Source organism: Zonotrichia albicollis, chromosome Z, assembly GCF_047830755.1.
Source record: "Zonotrichia albicollis isolate bZonAlb1 chromosome Z, bZonAlb1.hap1, whole genome shotgun sequence".
In the NCBI taxonomy this organism is placed as follows: Eukaryota; Metazoa; Chordata; class Aves; order Passeriformes; family Passerellidae; genus Zonotrichia; species Zonotrichia albicollis.
This window is the reverse complement of record NC_133860.1, coordinates 70,455,972-70,476,047: the sequence shown is the minus strand read 5'-3', so window position 1 is coordinate 70,476,047 and position 20,076 is coordinate 70,455,972. Positions and strand designations below refer to the sequence as shown.

Here is a 20,076-nt window from a genome sequence, read left to right as displayed (position 1 = left end):
AGTACAAAATAAGGCAGCACATCCAAGAGAAATGGCAGGTAAAATTACTACAGAACAATGTGCAATTTACAAATGTACAAGAATAAAGAAAATATAGTCAATATGTTCACATCAGAAAACATGGAAAAAACCCATGATTACACAGCCTCTCTATGTCATCAAACTGTATCTTGACAGAACAAGTACAATTGTCTTTTCATTTTGCAGAAAAATCAAATTGTAGGAACAATTTTATATTTAACAGGCTATCCTCATAGATCCTTACAATCAACAACATATCAAAACACAATATTCAGATGCTACTACTATGATAGCTGTTACTGACAGCTGATTTTCTGGCTGATCTTAAGAGAAGCATAAAAAGGAAAAGCTTTAAAGCTATGGATATTTTTAAGGACGGTTTTCTTGGCATGTGCAAACTGTCAGTTTGAACAAGAATGGAGCTCAAAGCATACAGGTGGAATTCTGAATGTGATAAATCTTAATGGTTTTAGAAAATTAAAAACAAATGCAAAGAAGGAAAAATTCAATTATTTAAATATTTTCTGGAATTGTATGTAGAACACTTTTGTCTCTCTTCCACTTAACAAGCAGAAGAGGGGAAAAACTCCAAGCTCTTTTCTATTTGATCTCATTGCAAAACCCATACATTCTGCCATCCTTTTAGCAGTGTCAGAGCAGGTGTCTCCCACCCAAGATACACACACGAAGTGATATGAGACCAGGTGAAGTTCCCATTGCCTCTCTGCCAATCAGGTCAAGCTTATGTCAGGCTGTGTAGCACACCCATGACTTAGCACCAGCATTTAGACACTGGTTGCAAAGCCATGGATGTGCTACATGCAAGCCTATTAGCAGGGGAGAGGGCAGCAGGGAAAGGAAGGCAGACTCTCCTTCCCTATCCCACCTGCAGTGTTCCATGTGGTGCAGAAACACTGGTGCAGAGCTGGGCAGCTTCTCCTTCCACCAATCTACAGAGTGCCTCTCAGGAAAGTTCACCCCATCACCTCCATACCACATCTGCAGAGAGAGGCACAGGGAATGACTTGCCCCAGGACTTCCCAGCAGGACAGAAGCAGGACTGAGCTTATAACCCTCATGATCAGGCCCTGTGTCTTCAGAGAGAGGCATCCTGCATCCACACCACTCACCCACTGAGAGGGGTTTCTCAAATACTCTGCAAAGCACAGAGAAGTGAGCATCTGCAACTGAGGCCTTTGGGGGCTTCTGCAGGCAGGAGAAAATGCTGCTACAAAGGACTGAGGTTTGCTTGAGCTGTGCTCCAGGGGAGCAAGAAAGGTCACCTGCCTGATTCAGAAACTCATTTTAATACTGATGTCAGTATCAAAAAGCTCTTCAAAGCCTACAGTGAAGCCTCATGCTCTAGGCAGTGTACATAATAGATCCTTTTAGTGTGGCTAGATGTAGGCTGAAAAAAAAAGACAGCCCTGTTCAAAGCTCCAAAACAAACATTTATTCTGGTATTTTGTTCACTGCACCCACCACCCCTTGTTATAGAACTGTGTAAGTAATGATTGCTTTGACTGACAGCCCACATCCTAAGTTCTATTTCAATATAAACAGCACATATAATGGCTCAGTTTTATAAATGTCATCAATCACTTCTTCTTAGAGGATAGCCTGTCACAACACAGCAGTGACACCCAGTCAGTCATTTATGTTACAGCATCTTTCCTCAATCTGCAAAGGAAATTGCCCTATCTGCAGCAAACAATTATAAAACCCATGCTGAATTAAAGATTCCCCCAACTTACATTACGAAAACAGTACCCCAGAAACACTGCTTTCCTGCACTGTTTGTTGTGAGCTACTTCACATGGCAGGTGGGAAACATTAAAAAAGAATGGGTCAGGTTATCCTGCAGCCACATCAGGAGAGCTACCTCTATTTTGGTGAATCCAGGCTGAAGTAGTAGTAATGGATTATTCGCCTCCTACAAGACCACTCAAATATTGGTGGGGTATCATGTAGCATGGCATGAATGTGGGGAGTTTCCCATGTAACAGTTCCCAGATGTTTGCTTTGTCTCACTTTGCTGATCTTGCTGAATAGAGACCAAAGCTCTTTTTAACATTGTGTGGAGCTGGTAGAAACTACTGGGAACACTGGTGGGAGTCTACACTATTTCCTTGACTGCTGCAATCAGAAGATTATTTGCTCTTGAACTTGAAATACTCAGTGTATCATCAAGTCTTCAGTATCCATGGGTTCCAAAACTGGGTAAAAGCACAGAAAAAAAAGTCACCAAGTCCTCCTAGAAAACACCTCTATATCAGAACATCCCCAAGCTGTAAACTGATGTGGGATAGAAGAACAGGGAGGCGTTATATATGCTTCCACCTTTCTTACAGTCTTCTGTATGTCTCCGTTGTAAGGCTTGAGGAATACAAATACTCTTGTGTTACGGTCTTATTTCTCTCAGCTTGTTGGTCGGAACCAATCAACCAAGAATTACTGTCATCATTGATCTATGAAGCCAAGCTACCCTTACTGTCTTTTCCTTGTCATAATGCAGTCTTTGGAACTGGTAGTACTGTTACCCCTGTTTTACAGATCACAAGCAGAAGCATAAAAAAATAGTGGAGATACATTTCCTGAGGTCCTGCCCCCTCAGCTGCATCACTGCACAAAGGACCTGGTTATGGGTCTTGTGTTTCTTACCATATCCCACACCACAGCTTCATTTCCAAGAAAACAAGAGTGTGGCAGAAAAAGACAGTAAAACCCACCTTACTGGGGGGTCCAGGGTAAACTCCCAACTATGAGCTTGAAAGGTGATGAGTACTTAAGATGTTCTAGTTCAAATGAAGTGAAAGAGATAAAGTGACCAGGCAGAGATTAAACAGAAAACCTAGTGGGAGCAGATGTCCCAGGCTAGCCCATGACCATCGGATGACCTCTCCCACAGAGGAACAGCTGTTTTCTGATCTTTTCATAATCTGATCTTAACACAGCCAAGACCTAATATTATCAACAGAGTTATCAAACTCAGGCTTGTTTTAATTTCAGCTCACACACATACACACACTTGGACTCCTTGGAAAGGACGTAACCTCTGTAATTACATATGGCAGGAGGAAAGGCACTTGCTTTCATGACAGACAGATACAGATTGTTAATGTTCAGAGAGCATTCGCACATCAGTGGGAGTCACAAACCTGAGCTATTATTGCAAAAAGTCTTAAACTCCGCATATGGTAAGCAGTGAGATCTCACAGATGTACATTAAAAGTAAGGTGGGTTTTCTTGGTGGTAATCACATCACCAGCTGAGTCTTCTCTGCCAAATTTTTGTCCTGTCTAGGAAAATGCCTCTGCAGCAGGCCTGCTTCCACCAATATGCTTTCATTCAAGTGAAAAAGCATAGTTAACCACACACAAAGCACCACATATCTCTATTCTGGAGCGAAGTGCCCTCTCTCCACTCCCCAGCTCCTTGCAGATTGGCTCTTGCCCCTCTTTTTTGCAGTTTTGCAGTTACTGAAAAATAATGATATCCAGCCTTTGGGCCGTGGCAATACACAGCCCATTAAAACAGCTAAGTAAACCACAGCCTACTCCTACCATTTTCTCCAGTCCCCTCCTGTTTCAAGAAGGAATCTATAGGCAAACAACACTCTCAAATCTACAGTCTCAGTGAGCAGAGGTCACGCTGTTGTACGAGGCAGTTATGGTCAAGTCACATGGGGAACAGCTGCATGAGCCTCTGACAAATGTGTCCCCCTGGAAGCCATGCTACTGCTGCCCTGTCAGCACCAGCTGAATGCCACTGTCATACCACAGCCTCCCAGAATATTAGTACTTGTTCTGCATGCCAAACTTAGAAAGCTGACAGCTGGTTTTCACCATATCACAAGAATAAACCAGTGAATACCATTCTCATGTCTTGCTGCCAAAAATGGGGGTGAGGGTAAGAGCAGAAGGTGTCCACAGCAGAAGTGCCTCTAAACACTTGTAGAAACATCCTGAGATTAAGTAGAAGAAACTGCTTCTGTATTTTTTCTTGAATGTCTGCCCTACCCCTCTGATGTTGCTACTAAATTCTGTTTAACAGTTAAAGTTTCCCTGTTCGCACTATATTAAGTTAAACTCCATTTTAACATTTAAAATGTTAAACTCTATTTTAACATTTTCAGAAAAGGCTTTCATTGGCATGTAAAGTCTGTCATATTAGAGAATTAATTAATATCCACTTATGAAAGACACTACGTTTTTGGCCCAAAAAATTATACTTCTCTTCAGTTAGCCTGCTCCAATGAAACTATCTGCAAAATGTTTTATGATTCTAAAATGATAAAGCTTTAGATTATATCAAAGGAAAAAGGACATGGACTGCAAACAAATGAGTATGTGAATATTTATTCATAGGTATTTCCATGAAGTAAAGTCACTAAAATAGGCTTTAGTCACCTGTACATTTTTTGCAAAGTATAGAATGGCCTGATAATGAATGCTCACTCAGACACTAGAGCTGATTTCCAGTTTGTGCTCTCTTTCACTACTTTCTCACAAGAGCTTCAAAAGATTTGAGACGCAGTTTGACTGCTGGTAAAGCCAACAACAAAATACAGATCGATATTAACGGGACTTCTCCACAATCTTTAGATGTCAGAAAACCTGTGGCTATGACAAGGGATTAAGAAGTTATGTTCTTAATAACGACTGACTGTCTCACCAGTGTTTTTGGGTTTTTTGCAGTGGACAGAGCAATTGCTAATGAACAGTGCAAAACAGCAGTACTGTTGGAACCCCAATTTTTACAAGGCTACCTTCCTTCTCCACCATGTGGAGATGCATGCAGCATCTGAGCCATTCCAGCACAAAGGTTCTAAAAATGCATTTTCTAAAAAAAAAGTGTTCCTATTGGTTCACTTCATCTATTCAGCTATGTTCCTCTCTCTTCATTTCATCTGTCTGGTTTTGTTTTCCTCATGGCAGAGGAAAAGAGAAGGGCTGCATTCCAGTTTTACCTTGCATTTTCCTTCTTTCATTGAACAATTTCCATACAGTTTCCTAGCTCCTTTTGAAGCTGTTCTGAGATGCACTGGCATGAACTGCTGCCATGCAAAGTGGGATGTATTTCCTGTGCATCCTGGGATATTTACCCATATTCAACCTGCATTTGACACGAAGAAGTATACCAACTCCAGCTCTCCCAGACTTGCCCAACACTGCAACAATGCAGAGCAGGATTCTACAGCTTGGACGCAACACGGAGAACAGCAGAAACAGAAAATATTTTGAGAAACCCATATATCTGGTACATAGGTGATGTACAGGCAAAATATACTCAGCTGGCAGCTGGAGTAAAATCTGCTATTTTATCTGGCTCATTCCAAGTCAGTCACCTGGCCTCTAACTGACCCTGCAACCATCTCCAGGTCTACATGCCATGCCTCATCCCACTCTTATTTCCATAGCTACTATCTTTAGAGGAGGTATATGAAAATAAATTATTTGGACCTTTATATAATTGACATTTAGGGACTCCTTCATAGAGGTGGAGGATATGAAAGTCACACTTAGAATCTTCAATACTACAAACCCAAAACCATTAGAAAATTTTTTAAAAAATGTGAAACTCCATTCCTTTCAAAATAACTGACAAAACTTCCTTCAACAATATTCAGTTCTAAGATGTAAATGCTGCTCTTTCAGAGCTCAGGTTTAACAAATCAGGTTGTTTGGTGAAATTGGAATGCTGATGGAGTAGGTAAGTGGGAAAACATTACCTATAATGTGAAGCTACTGTCAGCTGTATGTTGAGCATGTATCCTTGTATTCAGCCATGTAATATTCTAATAATTCCCAATAGTTAATGGCTAATACCATTAGAAAACTCCAGATACTGGTTTCAGCTTAAAAATAAAGAGATACTTTTTGATAATTATTTTCTTCAGATTAAATACTTAACTCTGGAAAACAGATTTTTTTTTTTTTTTTTTTTTTTACCCAGGACGTCTTGGCAACATAAAGAAAAGTTGCCTATTCAAAGTTCAAAGTACATTGGTTACTTAATGCTTTGTGGCAGAAGCAATTAAAGGAATGATGGCAATGCTCTACACTACCCTGAGAACTGGAAGTTGGGTGATGCACATAGAAGAGACACACTTGTTTTCAAAGAGGACCTGGCTCAGCATGACTCTGGAAAGTGTTGCATACATACACTCTGCAGAGTATCAGTTTTTCTCCCAAGTAAGTTTCCAGTTCCATAAAGCATATTATAAGTGTGTTCTGGATTGGTGTCCCTATGCTTAAGTACCTGCTTATGTAGACATCAACTGGACTAAGTCATTATCTGTATAGAAGGTAGAACTGAATAATATTTATATGTATACAGTGACTTGATTCAAAAGCTGAAAAGAGGAAAGAAAAGAAGAAAAAAACAAAAATGAGGAGAGTAAAACTGTAAAGATCTGAGACATACTTCCTTTATTAAGTTTATAGTTTGAAAATTATACTGTTCTCATTGCAAAAGATCCACGTCTGGCATAACAAAACCAAGAGTCTATATTTTTGTTAAGTCTTCCATCTTTCCGTGCACCTACAGAAAAAGCCAGATTTATAGATGTGCAAGCAGATCTCAGAAGCAGTGATTGCTTAGCCAGAAATTTAACTACTGGGCTGGTTTGCACAAAATCACAGGTATAAATTTATATAGCATTTTGGAATATTTGGCACACTGGAATTTTGTGCCTCTCTGCAGTTGAGAGCCCTGTGGAAGAAGAATGAGAAACAGGGCCATTTCAGTTCAGTTTTCTCTGAGAAGAATTTTAAGGTAAAACATGCAAAACATGCCACCTCATTTCACCAGAGGCTTAGCATGTTCTCAGCTACAGTGTAGCGCCAGTTTTAATGTCATCACATTTAAGAAAAACCTTTAATAAGTATAGCTGAGAAAGCAATGCAAGAAGTCTGGAACAAATAAGGCAGGGCTATGAAATTTGCCTGCTTTTGGTTCACTCTAGACAGCAACTGAGAAGCAGAACTGGGAAATATGAGAGACAAGCAAAGATGAGGGGGAGAGAAGAGAGAGTAAGAACAAAGAAAATGAAAAAAAAACATAACACCAAAGAGAGAGATTAAAACCAGATGAGAATCCTCATCATCTGAAATCTAATTTATATCCGTGTTTCAAAATGAGTCAGTCTAACTGGGGCAGCAAGCAGAGAAACAAAGAAAAGGAGAATGTAATAAATATTTTATTACATTAATCATAATAAGCTGCACTTTAAGTCTTGGCCAAAGCATATTCTTAAATCAAGCTGAGAATGTGAGCAGTTTCAGACTTAAGAGCATGAGGCCCACATGACTGTAATTAACATAATAAATCATACTGTGAAACTCTCTACACAGGCTGACAGCACTTGGTTGATATATTGCTTATTAAAGACTGCAGACATTTTTCCTCTATTTTATTAAAGTGCCATTGGTAGTGAATAAAAAAAGTACCCCTTCCTATTCTGCCTGAACTATCTACTAGTTCAGCCAGACGAAGAGGAAATGTGTTGGCAGGCCGTGGCATTTACTTTTGCTAATACAGATTGCAGCACATGCACTCTGAAGAACTGCATTTCAATATTTTTTCTCTTACCATTCTTGTTTTTTGAAAGTATTCCACCTTTTTTGTTAGAGATCTTGATGTATGATTTCTGAAATTCTCTGTTGGTGATTTTGCCCAGCCAGACCAATTTGTTTTTACCTTTCCCTGTATATTGTCCAGTAGGAGTGAAGTACGCTACAAAGGACATAAATTCAATAAAGAGCTCACGATTTATAAATCTGCATAAGGAATTTCTGTGCACACTTTGAACAGACATATTTCTTTTGTCTTCACTGGCTCAGAAAGCAGTATTTGAGGAGCAGCTCTTAACGTACTTCTCCACAGAGAATGAAGTCTAACACTTCAAGTGAAACAGCTTCTAATGTATATTTTTAACCTGCTTTTCTGTTTTGTGCTGAATTCTCTCCTCCTCACACTCTAGAAAAAATGACAACTGAGCTTTAATTTAACCTTTACAAACACAACTCTCATCACATTAAAGGGATGGAAGTTTAAAATGCAAAGGTCCTACAAGACTGGGGAAGACTCAAAGCTAGGCAGAGGGCAGAAACATGAATACATCCCAGCTTTTGGAAGGAGGACAGCCCTCAAGCATTAGATACTGTGATGGGCAGCTGCTCACACACCCTGGCTGACCAAAGATCTCTTTATTCCAGACTAGCCATGGCATGCCCATGCATTTGCAAAGACAAAGGCTCCCAGGAGGTGCAGGAGCAGCTGGAAATTTTGCACAGTGAGGAGACAAACCTGCAAGAGAAGCACATTCATCAATAGCTGGACTGTTGTCCATGACACAATTCATTTCTTTCTGTCCTTGGATACATGTTTAAACCTAATTTATCATAGTTTGACTGAGTAAATATTTAGTCACATTTTGCAGCTCTACTTGAGTAAAGTCTCCTTAAGTAAAATGAGGAGTTTCAAATGTTTCCTAGCTGTGTACACATTCAGGAGAATATACACAAATTACATACCTCTCTGCTGCTCAGAATATTGTTATTATTTCTCTTCTGTATTTACACTGCCAAAACTTTCCTGTCAGGATTGTTATTTCCATAAAAATAATTTGTTCTTCTATACAGGATATGAACAATCAGTTCCCTTGCTACTGAATGAGTTCATACCAAAACTGACTCAAACCAATTATTACAAGAGGTGACATGGGACATAGTTTAATGGATGTAATTGGGGATGTGTTATACACATACATGGATATTTTAATAGACACCAGCACAATAAACAGTCTGATGTAGTTAACAATTCTGTAAGTGAATGGTAATGGGACAAGTTATTGTCAAACTGTAAGTTTTTCCTCTTTCTGAGATCTATCTTAAGAGGTGGGAGGAAGGGAAACAGAGGCATAAAGCCAATTCTTTATATAGAGAGGAAAAATAAAATTGCTAGGAATAGTGTTTCTGTCTGTTATTTTGTTTCCTTAGATTTATAGTCATAAGAGAAATGAAGTCCCAAAAAAAATGCAACACTCCATCAAAGGACAGAAAGAAACTCCATAATGTGGCATGTCAACATGACTGAAGGTCAGAGCCCGAAGCAATCAGGGGAGGCCTCCATGTTGTGGACAAAATGAAATTGCTTCCATACAAAAATATCAACGCTGCTCTGGCTCATTCATACTGCTGTGCTTGACCAGTCACTATCAGAAAGCAGAGATGAGGCACATACCCAGTGAAATGAGTGTAAACATAAAATCAAAACAAGCTGTTCAAGGATCAGAGATTAACATTCTTATTTTTCACAGGCTTGATCTTTGGTACAGGTTTCCTGATTGAAATAGTACAGCATATTCAGCTGTTGCACTGAGGTGATGTGACCTGGAGTAGAATAGCTCAGAATACATTTTTTCCTTCTCTGAGCAAAACAGAAAATTGGCCTTTTTCTTTCATTTTTCCTTCCCAAGTACACAGCAGAAAGCAATTGCTTAAATATTATCAATCCATTGTGGTATGGTTTCAAGTCATGAAGACCTTCATTATGAAGTCCTATGAAGTTAATGAAAAGCTGCAACAGCACACAGTGTCATTGTGATAGTCACCCTCAGTTCAATCAGCAGGAGCCCATGCAGAATTTCCCTTTGTGTATGTGCATTTACTGTTCAATTAATTAAAGGGATTAACAGGTATGTATTAGAAGTTAGATGCAGCCAATGCACTTAATGATCAACGTATAACTAAGCAAAGTTTTACTCAGACTCAGCAGGGTTCTCAGCAGCACTTTTCAAAAGACACGCACACAGCCCCACTCCCACCATGGGCAGGACTTAGTGGGAACCATGACCTGGGAATTGCCATATCTACCACAACATTTGTGTCATAAGGAGCATTCTTCCATTTTTAAAGGGCAGCAGACAAAAGTACACTTATTTGGGAAATGAAAATGCAGTTCTGCCACACTGTTCCACTGAGGCCACCAGCCGCATTCAAGCTGTTAAAAACAACCAGTGCTGAGAGCAGCATTCCTGTGACCATTCCTGTGACCATGAGTGTCCCAGCAAGAACAAGTCATCAGGGAAAGCAGCCTTCCACTTTCTCCCCCTAGAGGCTTTGATTTAATAGTCTGTTTCAACACTTCCTGGAATGGGCATATGCTTCATTTAAGCATACTCTATCAAAGAAAGATAGATTTCATGTTTCACTGTTTCCAAGATCTGAATTTTTTAGCAAGTACTGCTCTGTGCTGTGCCAGCCACAATAAAATACCTAAAATATATTCATGCTTCTGTTTTCTTTTTTGGAAAAATTCAAACAAGTATTTCTGTATTCCAAATTTTTCTCTTGCTCAGAGAGATAGAAAATACACTCAGATATTTTTACTGATCTGTTTCATGTTCAAGCAGATTCTAGGTTCACTGCAAGCACAAAACAAGAGATGACATGACAGAAGACTCACTAAGAGGGATATAATTTAGGTATGAAGAAAATGAGTAGTCACTGCATGCTGGCTTCCCAGAACAGCTTATGCAAAAATGCCATATTCCCATCACTGAGACAGGTGAAAATAGCTCTCCCCAAGGTCTACTACTGTTAAAACCTTAGCTCTTGAATACAAATGTGAAGTAGTCCTTCTGTAGGTATAGAATCATTGAATCATGGAATTGTTAAGGTTGGAAAAGATCTTTAAGATATCAAGACCAACCACCCAGCTAGTACAATCACCATGTTCACCACTAAACCATGTCCTCAAGCACCATATCCATACTGTTTTTGAATAGTTTCACAGGGATGATGACTCTACCACTTCCCTGGGTAGCCTGTTCCAATGCTTTACAGCCCCTCAGATGATGAAATTTTCTCTCATAGTCAACCATAACCTCCCCTTGTGCAGCTTGAGACCATTTCCTTTCATCCTGTCATTTGCCTGGGAGAAGAGACAACCACCTACCTGGCTGCCCAGGCTAAACAACCCCAGTTCCTTCAGCTGCTCCTCATCACACTTGTATTCCAGATCCTTTCCCAGATTTGTTGCCCTTCTCTGGACATGTTCCAGCACCTCAATGTCCTTCTTGGAGTGAGGAGCCCAAAACTGACTACAGGATTTGAGGTGTGGTCTCACCACTACCCAAAACAGGATAATGATCACTTTCTCAGCGCTGTTTAGCCAGCCTCACGCAAAGCAGAAAATCACTCTCAGAAAGTGTCCTGATCTAAACCATAAAGACCTATGTTCCCTTTTTCTGCCAGCATCCTATCTGAAGTGCAAAAGTAAAGTGACTGTCTGAAGCCTTTCCAGGGTCAGCATCTCATCATCTGCAGAGGAGATGCTCCTGTGTTGCATCTCCTCTGCAGATCCAAATCTGACCCTTGTTTCTTTTTTCTTAAAGACTCACAAATCATAAGCTGAAAATAGCTCCAAAATGAAACAATTGCAAAGACCACACAAAGGAACTGATCTCTGATCAAAAGCACCATGTTAAATAATCTATTTCCTAAAATTAAAGTGATGTTCAGTACAGATGTGTCCAATTTTTTTTATTCTTTCCTGTATGTTCCCAGACAGATGGAAGCAGCAGAGGCATTATTTTCTTCTTTTATACAATTTTCTTCTTCTACCATAAAACAGAGCACTTCACACAAAAAGTTGCCTATTTAAGACACCCTAGAGAAAGGGAGAACATAGTATCTCAATTATGTTGGTTTGCAAAAGTGATTGTTTTCTACTTTTCATTGTGCATTCTGTTTTTTGCTGTTCTGAGTTTCATGTTAGGGTATTGGGGGACAGGGTATATTCCTAGGTCTAAAATCAATTGTGATGCTCCAGAACACAACCATTCATTGAAATGGGCAGTTTGTCTTCTGGTATCACACACCATCTTCCTTAATACTATTCATGCTGTGGTACTTAGAATGAAAAATATATATTTAAATGAAGAGTCAATAATTTTCAGTGATGTGATTCCTCAATGCAGAACTCCAGTGAATATTCTCAACTGTTTATCAGCTGAACTTGGAATGTTTTACAAAACTAATCCTTAAAAACTGCTGGGGCCTGGCTGCAATAGTCCTTTCCCTCCTAGCTGCAAGCAAATAACTTTCACAGATTGTATGGAAACAATCATTCTTTCACCTTCCTCCATTACACAGGATTAGCAGGCCTATGCACCTTTTATTGAAGGAATTCAACAGAAAGCCCATCATCCCCAAACACCTCTCACACCAATCTACTTTCAGTATGAACACTCATGAATGGTTTCCTCAAATAAGTGTATATATCTGTATCTATATCTCCAGTAAGACTGCTACCAGGAGATGTCTCTTTGTGTTGCGGGTAGTTCCACTCAGAGGAGGTCCGTGGTGAAAAGAAGAAACAAGCCTTTGACATCAAGGAAAGCAGCATCCTAATTTTTTGCATGTATAGGTTTGTGATAAATACTTCGTATTTAGGACAACTTCTACATGACAAAGTCCATTGCTGATTATACAAAAAGGCTGGCATGAGCTTTCTCTGTCTGAAAGGAATCTTCACTAAAGAAAATAAATGGGAAGTCCTGAAAGGTAATTGATACATTCCTTAAGCACAGTGAAAATCTAAAGATACTGTAATAATGAATGAATTTTCATTTCTGTGTTCTTCTGCAAACAGAACAGCTGTAGAAACAGCTGCATAAACAACTCTTGTATTACAGATGTTAGTACTACAGGTTCATTTCTTTTTTAAAAGTTTGTTTGTCATACTGTGCACCCAGACAATAAAAGCAATTACACAACTACTCTGCCAAGGCTAAACTTGTCCTCTTTATGCTACTGTCCTGCTTTTAAACAGAACTCGCTTGTAATATTATAATGGTAAGTAATCATTGCCTAGACTTCTAGAATAAAGATGTCTAGCTAGACTTCTAGAATACAGCCCCCAAAACATTAGATTATAATGTAACAGCATTTAGATGAAGATAATTGAAGGCAGGAGAGCGCTTGCAAATCACTGCTGCAAGATCAGGTGATTAATCATGTCAATAGCTTCTTTTTTCTGATACTTACAACTATAATGATGTAATTTGTAATTTTAGTCTTTTAAATAAGCCAGGCCCTCGCAACTAAAAAAAAAAAAGCTATATTTTTTGTAATTATGTATCTCAGCATTTACTATTTCTAGTCCATTGACTAGAACAGCAATAGATATCCATTATGGGACCTAAAGAGTCACCAGTGGACTCTGATCTCTTCAGTACAACACAAAGAGAAGAGACAGTCTCACCCCTACATATTTAAGTGGTCACTTGACCACATTCAGCAGAACACGTCCCTGCAGATAGGCTTCAAGCAGTCACTTCAGCCAAAACTCATCAACCTTTGTACGTAAACCACAAGTACAGAGATCAGCAGTTATTTAATGTTCTTGGAAGAACACAATTTAAATAAGAGTTTTATAAATTTCTTTTGATGTGATTATTTTTCTTGTGCTACTTGGCACGGTTCCACTGGGCTTGAAATAATTACAACAAGGATTAATTCTGCCTTTCTGTATGCTTTATATACACCCCTAAAAAAGGTGTTATTTTTTCTTGTTTGCACTTCTGTGGAATGTGCAAGGCTGACACTTTTTTTTAATAGTAAACAGTGATTTAGAAGTTAGAGCTAAATCTAGTCAAAACTGTCAGTTCATAAGGTGTGAAGAGACTCCTTCCACCTCGAAGTTTTGTAACATTTTGATGCTCATCCAACAGCTCCTAATCCACAAATCTTATATGAGAATCTTGGTTCTAATTTAATTTAAACTCACACCATTGCAGACATTGCAGACAGAAAGAAGAGGGGAAAGGGAGAGATCCTACTTCTTCTGCTTACAGAGAAATACTTAAAATATTCCACTAAGCGTTCTACATTAATATCCAACAAGTCCCAGATGCACTCCATTTTATAATGGTCATGTTCAGACAGGGACTTTTATGAACACCTGTAACCTACAGGGATATCCACACTGTTACAGAAAATGAAAGAACTGAGAGGATCTCAGAGCAGAGACATCAGAGCCAGGAAGGCTAAGCACTGCCCTCAGCACAGACCAGCATCCATCACAGCTCACATTCAAACACAGGTACTTTTGATAACCAGAATGCCAGGACAGTGAGCAGCACTATGGGAGGAGAGGTGCTTGTGGACACTCTTTCCCTTCCACACTCTGAAAATGCCTGTACACATAAAACAAGCAGTCAGGCGATTCAGTGATGGATCCACATGAAGGCATTGTGATGATACACACAGAATGTAATCTGCTACGCCTCTGACAGAAGAAACAACCCCAATCAATACTTCAAATGATTTTTAATTTTGCATCTCTGCTTACTACTCTGCATTGAGCATAGTTTGTACATAGGGGTTGGATATTTTTTTTTATCATGAGACTCTTTGTCCCTGTATTTATAGTGATGCACTAATGTTGAATCAGACATGTCCTGCTGCACTGTCTTGTTAATATAAAACATATCTTCAGCCTCAGTCTTCAAGTGGAAATTCAGTATTCTTGACAAATTCTTCAGCAATTCTGTTTACAAAGTAAATCCTACATATCTCAGAATCAAACTTGTGTTCATTCAAAATAAGCCCTGTCCTCCTCTGAGCCACAATCTCCTTCCATAGCCTTCTGCAATAACACTAAATCATTTCCATTCCTCATTTCAGACATCCAAATGTCACTAATTGACTTTCACCATCTATGGGATTACTATCCGCTGTGTCTGGTATAAACGCAAGGATGTGTCACTTAAGCTAAAGCTCAAGTAGTATTTCTTGCTGGTTGGGTTGCAGCCTTTTTGGATAACTTAAATAAGGCCTTAGTCCTGTAGATCTTAGACCTTACACCACCAGTTCTAATAGGACCAGAACCAAGGCTTCAGACATTGGAGACGACAAGGCAGAATTTAAATTCCCAGCTCTCTTTCAACTTTGTTTAGTTAAGTAGGCACTGAGTCTATAAATTAATAAAAGCTCTAGACTTTTTGACCTTTTTTGACCTTTTTTTTTTAATTAGTTACTGTCTTTTTTTTACACCAGAATGTAAAAGACTCACATCTGTCTGTTTAGGACAGAAAATTTTAACACAGGATAGCATCCTCTTGTAGTTCAGTATTGCTCAACTTTTATACATCATGCTCCACTTTCAGTATATCACTCTTCATTAGCAGACAATGTAACAAAATCACTGTCAATGAGCATCTAGTCTTTAATCAAACTCCTACATTTTATCTGCAAGAATATGCTGTGCATCTGTAATAAATTCAATTTCCAACATTGCCCATCTTTTTGCAACTTGAAAATTTAATAACGCCAGCTCTTCTTTCCTGAAGGAGAAGGCCCTATGGAAATGTGGGACTTTGCTCACGTATCAAGTTTTAGTCATATGTCAATCACTTTATCTTCATTAAAATGCCACTACCTCTGAGTAAAATAACAGCATGTGACACCAACACTGGACCAGTCTGTGGAGAGGAATTGTGTAATGCTTTTTTGGAACAGCACAAGAAATTTAACCACTGAGAACATAAATTAATAAACTGGAATTTGGACAGCACTCTGAAAACCCATCACTGTCTATGCAAAAAGTAAAGCACTTGGAGGCTCTGAGGGTTGATTTAGGCAGTGGGAGTAATCCATGTGCAATCCCACTTTGCCCTCAAAGTGAGACACTAGACATGGACCAATACTGTTTTTGAAATTATATAAATGCAGAAGTGTTGTGCTTCCTCCATTCTTGTAAGGTTTAACTCTAAACAGTAACAACTGCTGATCTTGTTTAGCTTCTGAAGACCTGGCAAAAACAGTTGAAAGCAGCTTGGATTTTTTAATGGATCTGTTGAAATATCTCTCCCAGATAACACACACTTAACATGGAAAATTCTGCTTAGGTTTGTCTTCCATTGTTGTCCCAAATTGCAAGTTTGAGACTTGAGCAAGTTGCAGAGGCAGGCAGGTAGAAACCAGGTATACATATAGCAGTGATAGGTTACAAACTGAGGAAGGCAGAATAAGTACATTTAACACACAATCTGGGTTGAGTGGCATCAGGAATCCTGCCTTTCTCAAATTTAGCAATGCAGAGTTGGTTCTAAACCAGATGGAGTTTTGCAAGGGAATTTCCATGAGGGATGTTACATGACAGGACTACTGCAAAGCAACATCTCAGAGATGCAGTAATGCAAGAAACAGGTCCTAAAAAAGAATTTGCTTTGCTTTAAGACAATTATCATCCTTCCAAATTTCTAATGTTTAGTAGGGTTTTACTTAGTAAAACTGTGTATTTAACTTTGTCTGTTGTTTGACCTGGCAAGAAGATCTGCAGGCTTTTACCAGTTGCAAGATTTAGTAGTCTTCAATCAGATTTCAGGATGTTCAAGCTAAAGTCATGGGTTTTAGCTCTTGCAGTACCTGCCACAGGGACTGCATATAGGCAGTTTTTAGCCCGTTCACTGTTTGTCTGTACTCTGTTTGACCAGGCAGTCCAAGGGCACAGATGGAGAACTTGCTCTTGCCTTGTCTCCTCCTGGCATGGCACCACTAAAGAAGAAACTGGAAGAGTGAGAACTGTCTGTGCTCGGGCCCAGAGGAAGCTGACAAGTCTGCTCAAGAAACAGACTGAAGACCTGTAGCCAACAGATATTCTCCACATGGGATAATCACTCAGCAGAAGTCAGCTGTTTTAACATGCTCTTTTTCCAATAATGTTGATCTGTTTATGCCAATTCTATGTGCTTTGGCAGGAGATGAGAAAAATTATGGACACATTGTATGGGAACGTTCACTGGGAAAATGGAAAAACCCCATTTCATTATGGATTAAAGTTTTATCAGTTTCATGGTTAAGGTTGTACTGATACTTCTTGTGTCCACAGACCAATCTGACTTATAGACAATTATTTATAGAAGCAAAAACCTCTTTCCTGGTACTGATAACCTGTCTCCTTTGCCTGTCCAGGTCCAACAGTACCCATGTGACAAGGTGAAGGAAACACGAAACTCTCCAACTCTAGGCTACACTGGCTGAGACCCCTTTTTTTTGGTTCATCAAGGGGGCATGTCATGTCATCCCTGACCCATGCACACAGCAAGGTCACTGCATGCTCTCTCCCATGACATAACTGTACCCATAATGGACCTTGCAATCCATTTTGCCTGTGGCTGCAGTACACTTTTTCAGGTGCTGGTGCTTAGTTGGTGCTTAGTTTCTGAATCCCCTCCAGGTGTATGTGGCTTCCATACCTAATGACTTATGTGCCAGCAGGATCCTGATGCAACGCAACACACACACCCCCACTGTACCCTCACTGAGCCAGGCCTGGGGGACACCCCCAAAATGCCTCTACCACCCCTCTACTCCCGCCCAGTGTCCTACCTGGCATCAGCTGCACTGCTGCCTCGGGGGTGATGGTTGGAGCTGCCTGGGGCTGCTGCTGGCTGGAGCTGACCTCAGGGTCGGCACCCACCGAGGGCGAGCCGGCCAGCTCACCACCCGGGGCCAGCTGTGGGGTGGACGGCAGGGTCTCCTCAGCAGCTGCCGGTGGCTCCTCCTGACCAGGCAGCTGTAGGGCTGAGAGGGGGATGCTGATGGGTTTCCCAGCGGTGGTGATGGCATTAGAGCTGCTGGCTGGCACCTGCAAGGCAGCCACAGGGCCGCTGCTCGCCCCCCATGCCGGGGAGGCGAGAGGTCCCCGGGGTGGCCTCTGCGCGGCCATGCGGGGCGGGCCAGGAGGGGAGGCGCAAGGGCGCGGCGGGTCGGGCTCGGGGCCTGTGGCTGGCTGGGGCACGGTTCTGGTGGGTGCCACGCAGGAGGGCCCTGCCGGGGGCTGCAGCTTGGGCTTGGACATCTGCATCAGGGCCAGGGCCGGCCCATCGGCACCGGCCGTCAGCTCCGCGTTGGCCACTATATAGTAGTCCTCAGGGAGCTCCTGCTTGATCTTCTTGAGGAGCACGTCACCGCTGCCCTCATCGGCGGCCTGGGCCTGGGGCTGGGCCGCGGCTGCCGGTCGCTTGCGGGGGCCGGTGGGGGCACGGTGTGGGTGTGGCTCAAAGTCACTGTCCTCATCGGTGACAGAGGACTCACAGACCATGTCAAAGAGGGTGGCCTCATCCTCGTCCTCCTCCACAGGCTCGCCCAGGTCTGACGGCTCACTGCAGTAGGAGAAGTCACAGGAGTCACGAGTGCGGGTACAATCCAGCTTGGCTTTCCCCGGCCGGCCTGGGTAGCGCTCCAGGGGGCTGGCCTGAGCCTCTGATGGCACCCCCAGCATGCTGGGGCTGTCCGAGTTGAAGCTGCGGCTGTCTTGGAAGCAGACACGCTCCTGGGAACCGGCCCGGCAAGTGGCAGCCAGGGGCCAGTGGTAGGCATGGCCAGCACTACAGCCCCACATGGCTGTCAGGTTGCCATTGGCCCCCTCGGAAAGCAGGTGCTTGAGGTTGGGGATGAGGCTGCAGATGGTCCCATGGCTGTGGGCCCAGCTCACCAGCTTGGAGAGGTTTTCAGAGGAGGTGTGAAGGCAGTCCTCCATGGTACAGGATCAACAGCGCCTGGCCGCTAGGAAGTCAGCTGAAGACACAGTTCAGATCACAGGGTCTTGGCACTGATGGTCGTGTGTTGCCAAGCTCATATTTACTTCTCACCTGCAGAGAAACAGAGCAAAACCCCACTCTTCAGCACTCCTAAAGCATGACCATATTTGCATGGGAAAATGAAACATTTGTACATTCGGCTAAACCCACCCATTTCACCCATATCTCATGTCCTACAAAATATGCCTCAAAACTACACCGGGTCTTAAGCAGCCACATTCCTCATTCTCAGAACATCTCTGCAACATACAACTGAAGAGAAAACTGCGTTTCACACAAGACAATTCAGTATCAGTAGCAAAATTATTAGAAGCTTAAATCTCTGACAAAATATAAAAGCAGCCCAAAAGATGGTGATTGTGTGTTCATACCTAGGAAATGAAAATTAAATAAAATCTTAACTCATACAATTAATCTTGAACACCGGGGTGGCAATCAAGCACCAACTGGATCTGAAGAAACAATGAAGTTTTACATAATTTATGCAGATTTCTCAACTGAATCAAATATCTCCTTTTCAACTGAATTTAAGAGGTATCAAAAGGAAGGCTTGAAACTTGAGCTTTCAATACAAGGAATAAACAAACAAGCTCACCTTTCACTGTTCTATACTAATAGTCATCAGTTGCTCAAAGACTTAAGAGACTCTTAAAGGGCCTACTTTTTACCATACTGTCCATTTCCAACATCTAAATCATGATTCAGTTCAAGAAAAACTTTTGCCATTTTCATCAAAACTATTTAGAAATTTGCCATACAAGATGACAGCAAAGTCTGCATGTTTTTCTTTGTATACAGCTAATGACAGAGAAGTAATCTCCAGTGACCTCGGACAGCTAAAGTATCTGTGAACTTCTTCTCATTTCTGCAAGTCTGTTTGGAGCCTCTCCCTTACCCTCTCTCTGCTGTGCATTGTGAACATGACCTGCAAGCCTTGGAGTTCCTGTTGTTCTCATTTCACTTTTGTTTTCTTATAGAAAGAAAAGCCCATTACATTTGTCCCAGATGAAATGAAGTATCCGTGGCAATGTTATACCTCATTTTATTCCTTGTCTTCATCTACACAAGCATTTTTAGATACAAAATGAACTGCGTCAAGGCTCAAAAAGACAGCCACACAGTGGCTAATTGCCCCTGGGGAATGCTTTCCCTAAAAATCAACACAAATTACTACCTGCCTACCTAGTTGCTCCTCAGTCACCTGCAGATATCTGTGTTTGCTCTGCTGCCAAGGGAGATGAGGAGGCTGCATTTCAATGATTTTAGCTTACATATCCTTGCCCCTTCACTCCTATTCACCAGGCAAGGGTTGGTCTGTGGAAATCAAAACTGGAAATAAAATACACAAGTACTGCCTACGATTTTCCCCACCCTCCTGGGTTTTTTCACCTCACCCACTGTGAGTCTTTGGTGGGGTCAAGAATGGAGCCAGCATGGGA

General features: G+C 41.2%; 1 protein-coding gene and 1 long non-coding RNA gene across 6 annotated transcripts in view; one reads left to right on the top strand and one right to left on the bottom strand.

Moving 5' to 3' along the window:
* KIAA1958 (KIAA1958 ortholog) overlaps positions 1–20,076 on the bottom strand; it is a 79,218-nt gene that overhangs the window by 13,290 nt on the left and 45,852 nt on the right. For all 5 annotated transcript variants that reach the window (XM_074532195.1, XM_026797109.2, XM_014271544.3 and 2 more), the window contains one exon: positions 17,424–18,688. In XM_074532195.1, coding sequence (XP_074388296.1) covers positions 17,424–18,576 — 1,153 coding nt within the window. In that variant the 5' untranslated portion in view covers positions 18,577–18,688. The remainder of the gene's footprint in view (positions 1–17,423; positions 18,689–20,076) is intronic.
* On the top strand, positions 5,532–16,846 carry LOC141727000 (uncharacterized). The gene is made up of 3 exons (XR_012577978.1): positions 5,532–5,733; positions 5,977–6,215; positions 16,529–16,846. It is a non-coding gene; the product is annotated as an uncharacterized LOC141727000 (long non-coding RNA).